At 39.9% G+C, this 12,231-nt stretch overlaps 1 protein-coding gene across 10 annotated transcripts in view; it reads right to left on the reverse strand.

The window, feature by feature from the left end:
* IL15 (interleukin 15) overlaps positions 1 to 12,231 on the reverse strand; it is a 171,978-nt gene that overhangs the window by 77,803 nt on the left and 81,944 nt on the right. For 4 of the 10 annotated variants that reach the window (XR_012332161.1, XM_019926514.3, XM_073805546.1 and 1 more), the window contains exon 1: positions 3,323 to 3,461. The exons of 2 other annotated variants lie outside the window; for them this stretch is intronic. Coding sequence is in view for 1 of the 8 variants with exons in the window: in XM_073805544.1 (XP_073661645.1) it covers positions 3,793 to 3,798 (6 nt within the window). In the remaining 7 variants the exon portion in view is untranslated. Of the gene's footprint in view, positions 1 to 3,322; positions 3,462 to 3,792; positions 4,801 to 12,231 lie in introns of those variants that run through there. 4 more of the 10 variants (XM_073805542.1, XM_073805544.1, XM_073805543.1 and 1 more) reach the window with 4 other exon arrangements.

The following is a 12,231-nucleotide window of genomic DNA, read 5'->3' on the forward strand; positions in this document are numbered from 1 at the left end:
TCCTGTAACACCACAGCATTTACGGTAAAAAAAAAAGCCTTGTATAAGTGGACCTCGCAGTTCAAACTCCTGTTGTTCAAGGGTCAACATAGTTCCTGTCCCAGATTTTTATCCAAAGGCATGTAAGCAGGAGGCCCAGTAAGGAGACTTCAGTGATACAGAGATCACTGACTATGTCACTGGGCTCGTGTGTCATGACCTTAGAGTCTCCCCACCCCCAACCTTACAGCCCTAATATTTTCCTCTTCTGGGATCATTTTCGGTTTCAATTCCTTTACTTGACAAAATACTTTCTGTCACTCTCCTTCAGCATCTGGAAAAGAAACAACTTAGAATATGATCACCTACTATAGGCATTGACTTTTTTTTACTCCTTCTCATGTGGTCTATATATAGTCCTCTGCTTCTAAAAATGACCTGCCAGGCACCACTAGATTTGCAGCGGGATAAAACACTGGAAGATATGTGTGTATACATACTCTGCCTCCAGATAGAAATTGTGTACAAATACTATCGTTGAAATGAACAGAGATCAAAGAGCCTCTTATTTCCTATTTCTGATTCCGGCACTGAATAACTTTTTTTTAAAAAAAGTGTAACATTCCCTGACATGTAGCAAGTTAATAAATAATCATAAATATATATGAAATTGATTATAGTTAGTAACATTACCATTAAATAGGAGTAAACACTATGAGCAAAACCCACAAATGTTCTCTCAACTTTCCTATGGAATTTTTCCATCCAATCCATAAAATAGGAGAGCAGCCAACAACACATAAGCGATGCTCGGCCTCAACAGTCTCATGAAGTAATCTGTAATCGCTGGGTAAATAAATCAAAGCACTAATACTGAGTTAAAAACAGGCGTTGGCTTCTTGCCAACCCTCAGACCATAAAATCTTCTGAAAAGGGGACTTCCCGAATAGTTGACTACACCACTTCCACTGTGATATGGGAGTCTTCTGATCACTCCCTGAATCCCAGCCTTTTACTTGGATGGATGGATATATAGGTAGATAGAAAGATAGATAGAAAGATAGATAGATAGATAGATAGATACAGACATATCGATCAATCCACATTTGCCTATTTGCCAAGCTCTACCAGCAAAAACTATGTACACTGGACAAATCTTTTCATTCAGGAACCATAAAAAAATTTTTCTCCAAGGAACCAAACACATATAGACACTCATGTGAATATCATTTGCTCATAAAGATAATCTTTAAATATATAATTAATAAGGTCAATTATACAAGTACCATATAAGCATTAATTTTAAATGAATGTTCCATCATTATAGCACTCCGCATTAAAATGAAATAGTGGTTGATTGTCACTGTCAAACTGTGGGAACTATTTCTATGGAAATAATATCACCCTTCATAAATATCGGTGCTCTTAAATCTGTCTGGGTTCAAACCCCAGCTCTACCACTTTCTCACTCTGTGACTTTGGGAAAGTTATTTAATTACTACTCTATGCTCCAATTTCTTCAGTTATAAAATACAGTCCCTACATCACATAAGTTTATTATGATATTTTTTAAAAAATAAACACATACTTGGAACAACATCCAGTACATAATAAGAATTCAACAAGTGTTAGCTATGATTCATATTATTTCCCATAGTCAAGCTGTGGACCTAAAACAGTACCCTCTGTATTGTCATTAACTAACCTTCAAAAGAATAGTTACATAATGAATACAGCTAAACAGTAAACTCTAAGCAAGATAGGAAGAAAGGGCAGTTTTCTAAGTTTTAAAATGCTTTAAAAACTGTTAGGGTTCGAGACTCATTTAAAAAACTCATTAGAGTTATGGCTATTTTCCTCAGAAAAAATCCCCTTTACACAACATTTCAGAGCTTCGTTCACCGCCTTCCTGAAATCCACCCAGAGCCAGCAAACCTGAGATGGAGAACCTTCCAGGATTTAAAATTCTTCAATTATCAAATTCTATTTCAATAAACTTTAGACCACTGCTTTCTCCCATCCTTCAAAGAAGTTTATAAACATGTATTGCACTGACAAACATTATGTCCTGTGATAAGGCTGTTGACATTTACATATTAATTTCATGGATTTAAACGGAAAGCATCAAATTGTTTTTCTTAAACCCACTGGTAACCTGTAGGAAAATCCTAATTCCAGAAATTGTAGCTTCAAATCAGGTTCTGGAGTTCCCACTCCAAATTAGCAGAGAACAGTGAACCCAAAAGTATGGGAACACTCTGCCTACCAGAAGTCCAGCGGCCAACCTAACCCCTCTGTCACTCTGTCATAGAGCAGATGATACTGCTGGAAAGGCTGTTCTGAGTCTGACCAAAACTTTGACAGGAGAAAACAGAGGAAGAAATACAAGGGTGTGCCATTAAAACACAACCAGAACAAACCTTCAGAACTTTGTAAACTTCTTAACTTTATTAAGTAAAACTTTAAATTTTTTCATCACTTTTTAAATCTAAAATGGCTATTGCTTTGTCTTCAGTCCTTTCCTTTCTATATCCTTGTGTTCTTCCCTTTGTATCTCCTCCCTCTGTCTATCATGCCCACCACACTGCTTTTTAATAAAAATGACAGGAGTTTAATGTATATTGTACCCTGATGCTTTCCATAGAACAGTCCACCTCTGCACAGCAGGATGCTGTAACCACCTAGATCTGATCTGTTTATTCAATCAAGTCAAAGAAGCCTCTAGAAGCCCACTGACAAGATAAGAATGCCTATCAGTTACAAGGAGATACCATTACCAGTGTCATAACATTAGACTGTAGCTTTTAAAAACATAATGGAGATAGCTAGTGACAACCATTTCACTTCCAGTTTCTAAACTTCTGACTCACCCTGTTTAAGAATCTGTTATAAGCAACACTGAAGAATTAATCTTGCCTTACATATACTTCGAAAATAACAAAGTTTTAAATGCATAGAAATTCAAGTTAAATTCAATATATTATAAGCTAAATTCAAACACATTGCATACACTTGCAAGAGTCTCAATAACACCTGACAAAATTAACTGGATTTTCATTTAAAGCCACTTTGAATAAGGATTTCACGGCAGTACAAGTCTCCTGCATTTCTTCCAAGTTTCCAGCACTGATTTTCTGGAAATAATATAAACGGAGGCCTGATTGTCAAACGGTAACCATTCTTGCAGATTCCTCTCCCAAGGAAGGTTAAGTGTCCTGATCAAAGCAGAGGAGGGTAATTTGACTGACTAAGATAGAGTCAGACGTGCTGGGTTCACACTCAAGTTGGCACCAGCCGGCGGGGAGTTTGGGAGGGGGCAGGGAAGAAGCGGGAGCTGCGGTACCTTTCTTGAACTTTCTGAGCTCGATGAGGTGCAGAACTCAGCGCTCTGTGCCGCCGGACCTCGCTTTCTCCGAACCCCGCAGCTGGGCTGGGCTGGCCAGGCGCGCGTCCCTCGCCCTCCGCCTGCCGGTGCGGAGTCGGTGGAGCCGACGGCGGAGCCGAGCGGGGACCCGCTAGTGGACGAGCAATCTGTGCTCGGCTGGAAGCGGAGGATGGCGAGGAGAACCCGCGACGGCAATAAAGGGTCAGAAGGGGAAATACCTCCGCGCGGAGCGCCACCGAAAACCGAAGTCGCGGTCAAGCGTTCCCCAAAAGAGGGCGGGGCGGCCCGGCCGGTAGCCTGTTGTGGGGAGACGCGTGCGTCCGGCCAGAGCTGGGAGGAGTCCGAGGCGAAGGCTTTTGGGGAGAGTTCCCTCGCCCTTTCAGCCACCAGCACCTCCCCTCCCAAAGCGGAGAAGCCAAGCTCTGTACCTCCATCGAGTCCGGGCTACAGAGTTGCGGGCGGCGGGCAGCGAGGCGGGGCGGGCGCGGTCGTCCGGCTCCCTTCCCGGGCGTCGGGCCTCTGCGGCCAAGAATGAATCAGCTGGGGTTCCCCTGGACGCCTGGAACCCAGGGAGTCCCAACTCCCAACGAAAAGAAAAGTGAAAGAGAAAAGAGGAGAGGCGAATATAAACACCCCCAGCGGAGGCTGAGGGAGGGGAGGGTGGCGGCAGCCCTTGGCCGACTGCCCCAGGTGGCCTGGCTCCCCGCCCCCAGGGAGGTGGCCGCCGCTGCCAAGCCCGGGATCTCAGAACCTGCAGGGCCAGAGAGAGGAGGTCTAGGAGCGCCGGCCCCGCCTCGCAGGGACGCTGGACCGGGACTTGGCCTATCCCTCCTGCGGCACCTGCAGGGAAGGCGCGAGGAGGTGGCCCGGAGTCCACCTGCCGCATCCACGGGCGCCGGGCATGGCACGCCAGGCTGCCCGGGCTGAGACTGAGACCTGGGAGCAGCGCGTGACCAAGTTGGCCAGAGGAAAGGGAAAAATGCGTTGGATCGGACGGAATGGGCGGCTACTCCAGACCTTGACACTCTCCACGGCCTAGAAGAAGGAAGGCCCTGAAGTCCTGCTAGAGAAAACGTGGGAGGAAGGCCCCTGGGCGACTACTTTGTCCAAGGTAGTTGGCACGGAGGGTGAATGAACATGAACGAATGTGCCTATCTGTGGACCACTTTCCCAGCCTAGGGCGTCGTCCAGTGTAAAACATTACAATGGGACCACGTGAAATGTTGTTATTGTAGGATTTTACAGTTAAAAGAAGGAACTGAGTTCTTTGAGGCTAAGTGATCCTTGTGCCTCAGAGCCTGCAGAAATGGTTTCAGTTTTTGGAAGCACTTTGGAGAACCTTGCACACGTGTGAATCACTGAAATTCCCTAACGGAAGGCTGCTTGCCCAAATTTTTCAGTCATGGCACGGAAATAATAAGGCTCCCTGGAGCTTGGTAAAACATTTAACTAACTTTTCTTTGTATTACATACATGTTATAATAAAATTTAAAAATATTTGAAGAGATTTAAATATTAAATGTACATAAAGTTCCACATAAAACCATTTTGCATTTTTATGAAAAAGATGAGCTCTAGATAGTCATGATCAATAAAATAAGTGAGATGAAAATGTAAAAACTTTTTTACAGCCATTCAAATCTTTACCATAGTTGGAAATTATATTTACAGAAATGAAGCAATCATTCCTTTCTGTGCAAGACAATGTAATGTTGAATTTTCTTGTGATAATGCCAATAATTTCAAATCCAATCAGACTTTTTCATAGCAATACACTGAAGCTCTGATTTGTAGAATGAGGATGCATCCTGAGTGAGATTGGGCTTGCAGCTGGATTGGATTCTGTTGCAACAGATGTAGCAGCCCCAAAGGTAAACTATGTGTATATGTGAATATCGAAATTAATGATGGAGAAGTGGATCTGTGTCTGCACGTCCACTTGAACTGGTCCAGTCCTTCTTGGCTCCCGCAAGATGAGCTCCCATACCTCCTTCAGCCCCATTACAGATGCTGCGTATTCTGCAGCTGGTGGCTGAAGTAGTTGTCCAGATAGTAAGGCCCACCCGTCATTGGCCTCACTTAGCACCAACTAGCAGAGGCAAATATCACTGCCGCCAGAGGTCACATCATTACCTCCCAGATCCTGCTGCACTTGGGCTGCCTAAGAGCACTAGAAAAAGCTGTTCTTAGATGGGGCTCACTAGCCTGGGGGCTCCAGCTGTCCCTGGGGCTGAGAGACATCAGTGTCTGACAGCACACTTTTAACACATGGCCACCATGAATTTTCTGAGCTATCGGAGAAGTTTTCACAGGGCTATGAAACTGATGGGAATTTTCTTCATAGAGCCGAGCTTTAAAGTACAATCTGAAGACATAAGAAGAATAAAATTGGTTTACAGATATTGAACAAGCTTCTAATATATGTAAGTTCTAGAACAAGATGGGCTGAATGATATATAAAGCATTTTAGTCAGATTAAAATAGTCAGGGATAAAATAACATAAATGACAAGAAAGTGAAATTGAAACTGCTGATGGCCACAAGAGAGACTTTGCTCAACTACTTGCCTCCCAAGTATGTAAGTCAAATTTGTTTTCGCAATTACCCCCAAAAAAAGTATTTTTGAATTAGTTATATAAATTCCTGCAATTGACTGAGGTTGGGTATTCAGCATAATGTTATTGTTGCACTGCCTCAAACAGAGACATCTAATGTATGCCACTTGTATTTTCAGTTGCCACAGGCTGTTTGACAAGATATTGAAAATTGCTCACACCAATGAACAAGTAAATTCCACTGTATAAATTAAAAACAAAGACCAAGATTGAGGAAATAATTTGAAACTGCCTAAGGGTAACTAATAAAATTACCATGTGGAAAGAAGTAAAAATTAACTAAACCTCACAGAAGTGACCATAATCATTTTTCTTTGAATTAAAAAAACTAACAATAAAATCATAGTTGAATAAATTTTTAATATCTGATTTTTCATTCCAAAGACAATGTTAGCCAATTGGCTAGTTGTCTTTAAAATAAATGTTTTCTTTGGAAACTATGTGGAAGTAGTTGAAAGTTAGCTCATCTGACTTAGTGTTCAAAGTCCATGACTGTGACCTTATCTATAGTTCTCCTAAGGAACAAATCACAGGCCAAGAACAAGCTGATCTTCTGGTCTTTGCAAAACATAGCCCGGGACCTCTGAATTTGCCATTTTGGTTAAAGCCTTACCTCAGTGTTGCTCCTCCCCTCTGTCTTTTTGGTGGTCCTAACAATAGAGGAATACTCTTCCTCTTACAGATTACTTGAGTTTTCAAGAGCTTCTTAAGTTACTGCTTTCTCAGAGGTGCAGCAATACTAGCTACTACTTCTGTAGTTCCTACAGGGTGTGCCCAGGTGCCCACTAAGACAAATATTAGCTCACTAAATCCTCACAACAGTGCTATGATATATGAACAACTATTATCTCCATTTTACTGATGGAGAAACTAAGACCCAGAGAAATTTCCCAACTTGCCTGCAATTCACATGCAATTGAGTGGCCCCACTGCAAGGCTCTGACCTCAGGCAGTCTAGCTTGAGTCCTCACCCCTGTACTCTGCTACCTCTAAATTGACAACCACCCTCCACAGCTTCTAAAACAAAGAATTCCTGAGAAAAGAAGCCTTTGACTCTTAGGCTCCCTTCACCTAAATGTTGGGACAAATACCATATTCATTAACTGGAAGATACAAAGTTGTTAAGGTGTCAGTTCTCCAGATTCCAGGCAATCCCAGCAGGCTTTCTTATACAACTTGATGAGCAGATTGGAACATTGATATGCAAATACAGAGGACCTAGAAGAGGCAAAACACTTTTGAAAAAGAACAGTGTTGGAGGATCTATACTACCAGATATCAACACTTAATATAAACTTATGAAGACCAAAGCAGTGTGGTAATGGCGTAAAGGTAGACAAATCAAAGGAACAGAATGAAGAGTACAGAAAACGTTTACACATGCATGGCCGATTCGTCTTAACAATTATGCCAAGGTAAGAGAGTGAAAAGATAATCTTTTCGACCAGTGATATAGGAACAACTGAGCTTTTTAGTGGAAAAAAAAATTTTTATTTCCCTAACAAACATCATTCGTAAAAATTAACACAAATGGTTCATAGACCAAAGTGTAAAAGTTAAAAGTATAAACGTTCCAGAGGAAAGCATAGGATAAAATGCTTTGCAATCTTGAGGTAGGTAAAGATTTCTTAGCACACAAGAAGTACTAACTATGAAAGAAAAAAGGGAAATAATTGGATTTCACCAAATTATAAACTGTTTTTCTCTCTTTAAGGTCCAAAATGACTACCAATACACTAAAAGTTCTAGAGAATCCTGCAATAAAATATCCTGTTTAATATTGTTTGGCTTATTTCTCAAATTTATTCGTCAAAGAACCATTTTGCAGTAGAATACCAGTTAATCTTTAACAAAACTTGTATTCCAGAAAACGCACTTGCAAAGTGCTATTGAAGACACATTACTTTCTTCTGGAATAAACTCCATTAATTGAAGGAAAGGAGCCAAAACAGCCAAATAATTATTTTTGCCATGGAATATGCTCTGTGTTTGATTCACTAACATTTTAGTACGGTGCTTTTAATGTTTAGGAGTTATAAACATTCCTCTATGGCAATAAACATTATTTTAAAATGATGTTTTATGAAATAATTGTACAACAATTAACTATTCACCTACTAAGAGTCATTTACAACTTGATTTTTTTTTTTTTTTTTTTTTTTAACATCTTTATTGGGGTATAATTACTTTACAATGGTGTGTTAGTTTCTGCTTTATAACAAAGTGAATCAGTTATACATATACATATGTTCCCATATCTCTTCCCTCTTGCGTCTCCCTCCCTCCCACCCTCCCTATCCCACCCCTCCAGGCTGTCACAGAGCACCGAGCCAATATCCCTGTGCCATGCGGCTGCTTCCCACTAGCTATCTACCTTACTACGTTTGTTAGTGTGTATATGTCCATGACTCTCTCTCGCCCCGTCACAGCTCACCCTTCCCCCTCCCCATAACCTCAAGTCCGTTCTCTAGGAGGTCTGCGTCTTTATTCCTGCCTTACCCCTAGGTTCTTCATGACATTTTTTTTTTTCTTAAATTCCATATATATGTGTTAGCATACTGTATTTGTCTTTTTCTTTCTGACTTACTTCACTGTGTATGACAGACTCTAGGTCTATCCACCTCATTACAAATAGCTCAATTTCGTTTCTTTTTATGGCTGAGTAATATTCCATTGTATATATGTGCCACATCTTCTTTATCCATTCATCCGATGATGGGCACTTAGGTTGTTTCCATCTCCGGGCTATTGTAAATAGAGCTGCGATGAACATTTTGGTACATGACTCTTTTTGAATTTCGGTTTTCTCAGGGTATATGCCCAGTAGTGGGATTGCTGGGTCATATGGTAGTTCTATTTGTAGTTTTTTAAGGAACCTCCATACTGTTCTCCATAGTGGCTGAACCAATTCACATTCCCACCAGCAGTGCAAGAGGGTTCCCTTTTCTCCACACCCTCTCCAGCATTTATTGTTTCTAGATTTATTGATGATGGCCATTCTGACTGGTGTGAGATGATATCTCATTGTAGTTTTGATTTGCATTTCTCTAATGATTAATGATGTTGAGCATTCTTTCATGTGTTTGTTGGCAGTCTGTATATCTTCTTTGGAGAAATGTCTATTTAGGTCTTCTGCCCATTTTTGGATTGGGTTGTTTGTTTTTTTGTTGTTGAGCTGCATGAGCTGCTTGTAAATTTTGGAGATTAATCCTTTGTCGGTTGCTTCATTTGCAAATATTTTCTCCCATTCTGAGGGTTGTCTTTTGGTCTTGTTTATGGTTTCCTTTGCTGTGCAAAAGCTTTGAAGTTTCATTAGGTCCCATTTGTTTATTTTTGTTTTTATTTCCATTACTCTAGGGGGTGGGTCAGAAAGAATCTTGCTGTGATTTATGTCATAGAGTGTTCTGCCTATGTTTTCCTCTAATAGTTTGATAGTTTCTGGCCTTATATTTAGGTCTTTAATCCATTTTGAGCTTATTTTTGTGTATGGTGTTAGGGAGTGTTCTAATTTCATTCTTTTACATGTACCTGTCCAGTTTTCCCAGCACCATTTATTGAAGAGGCTGTCCTTTTTCCACTGTACATTCCTGCCACCTTTATCAAAGATAAGGTGTCCATATGTGCATGGGTTTATCTCTGGGCTTTCTATCCTGTTCCATTGATCTATCTTTCTGTTTTTGTGCCAGTACCATACTGTCTTGATAACTGTAGCTTTGTAGTATAGTCTGAAGTCAGGGAGCCTGATTCCTCCAGTTCCTTTTTTTGTTCTCAAGATTGCTTTGGCTATTCGGGGTCTTTTGTGTTTCCATACAAATTGCGAAATTTTTTGTTCTAGTTCTGTGAAAAATGCCCATGGTAGTTTGATAGGGATTGTATTGAATCTATAGATTGCTTTGGGTAGTAGAGTCATTTTCACAATGTTGATTCTTCCAATCCAAGAACATGGTATATGTCTCCATCTATTTGTATCATCTTTAATTTCTTTCATCAGTGTCTTATAGTTTTCTGCATACAGGTCTTTTGTCTCCTTAGGTAGGTTTATTCCTAGATATTTTATTCTTTTTGTTGCAATGGTAAATGGGAGTGTTTTCTTGATTTCACTTTCAGATTTTTCATCATTAGTATATAGGAATGCCAGAGATTTCTGTGCATTAATTTTGTATCCTGCTACTTTACCAAATTCATTGATTAGCTCTAGTAGTTTTCTGGTAGCATCTTTAGGATTCTCTATGTATAGGATCATGTCATCTGCAAACAGTGACAGCTTTACTTCTTCTTTTCCGATTTGGATTCCTTTTATTTCCTTCTCTTCTCTGATTGCTGTGGCTAAAACTTCCAAAACTATGTTGAATAAGAGTGGTGAGAGTGGGCACCCTTGTCTTGTTCCTGATCTTAGTGGAAATGCTTTCAGTTTTTCACCATTGAGGATGATGTTTGCTGTGGGCTTGTCGTATATGGCCTTTATTATGTTGAGGAAAGTTCCCTCTATGCCTACTTTCTGCAGGGTTTTTATCATAAATGGGTGTTGAATTTTGTCAAAAGCTTTCTCTGCATCTATTGAGATGATCATATGGTTTTTCTCCTTCAGTTTGTTAATATGGTTTATCACATTGATAGATTTGCGTATATTGAAGAATCCTTGCATTCCTGGAACAAACCCCACCTGATCATGGTGTATGATCCTTTTAATGTGCTGTTGGATTCTGTTTGCTAGTATTTTGTTGAGGATTTTTGCATCTATGTTCATCAGTGATATTGGTCTGTAGTTTTCTTTCTTTGTGACATCCTTGCCTGGTTTTGGTATCAAGGTGATGGTGGCCTCGTAGAATGAGTTTGGGAGTGTTCCTCCCTCTGCTATATTTTGGAAGAGTTTGAGAAGGATAGGTGTTAGCTCTTCTCTAAATGTTTGATAGAATTCGCCTGTGAAGCCATCTGGTCCTGGGCTTTTCTTTGTTGGAAGATTTTTAATCACAGTTTCAATTTCAGTGCTTGTGATTGGTCTGTTCATATTTTCTATTTCTTCCTGATTCAGTCTTGGCAGGTTGTGCATTTCTAAGAATTTGTCCATTTCTTCCAGATTGTCCATTTTATTGGCATAGAGTTGCTTGTAGTAATCTCTCATGATCTCTTTTATTTCTGCAGTGTCAGTTGTTACCTCTCCTTTTTCATTTCTAATTCTATTGATTTGAGTCTTCTCCCTTTTTTTCTTGATAAGTCTGGCTAGTGGTTTATCTATTTTGTTTATCTTCTCAAAGAACCAGCTTTTAGTTTCATTGATCTTTGCTATTGTTTCCTTCATTTCTTTTTCATTTATTTCTGATCTGATTTTTATGATTTCTTTCCTTCTGCTAGCTTTGGGGTTTTTTTGTTCTTCTTTCTCTAATTGCTTGAGGTGCAAGGTTAGGTTGTTTATTCTAGATGTTTCCTGCTTCTTAAGGTGGGCTTGTATTGCTATAAACTTCCCCCTTAGAACTGCTTTTGCTGCATCCCACAGGTTTTGGGTCGTTGTGTCTCCATTGTCATTTGTTTCTAGGTATTTTTTGATTTCCTCTTTGATTTCTTCAGTGATCACTTCATTATTAAGTAATGTATTGTTTAGCCTCCATGTGTTTGTATTTTTTACAGATCTTTTCCTGTAATTGATATCTAGTCTCATGGCGTTGTGGTCAGAAAAGATACTTGATACAATTTCAATTTTCTTAAATTTGCCAAGGCTTGATTTGTGACCCAAGATATGATCTATCCTGGAGAATGTTCCATGAGCACTTGAGAAAAATGTGTATTCTGTTGTTTTTGGATGGAGTGTCCTATAAATATCAATTAAGTCCATCTTGTTTAATGTATCATTTAAAGCTTGTGTTTCCTTATTTATTTTCATTTTGGATGATCTGTCCATGGGTGAAAGTGGGGTGTTTAAGTCCCCTACTATGAATGTGTTACTGTCAATTTCCCCTTTTATGGCTGTTAGTATTTGCCTTATGTATTGAGGTGCTCCTATGTTGGGTGCATAAATATTTACAATTGTTATATCTTCTTCTTGGATCGATCCCTTGATCATTATGTAGTGTCCTTCTTTGTCTCTTTTAATAGTCCTTATTTTAAAGTCTATTTTGTCTGATATGAGAATTGCTACTCCAGCTTTCTTTTGGTTTCCATTTGCATGGAATATCTTTTTCCATCCCCTTACTTTTAGTCTGTATGTGTCTCTAGGTCTGAAGTGGGTCTCTTGTAGACAGCATATGTAAGGGTCTT

Source organism: Tursiops truncatus, chromosome 5 (assembly GCF_011762595.2).
Source record: "Tursiops truncatus isolate mTurTru1 chromosome 5, mTurTru1.mat.Y, whole genome shotgun sequence".
NCBI classification, from domain to species: Eukaryota; Metazoa; Chordata; class Mammalia; order Artiodactyla; family Delphinidae; genus Tursiops; species Tursiops truncatus.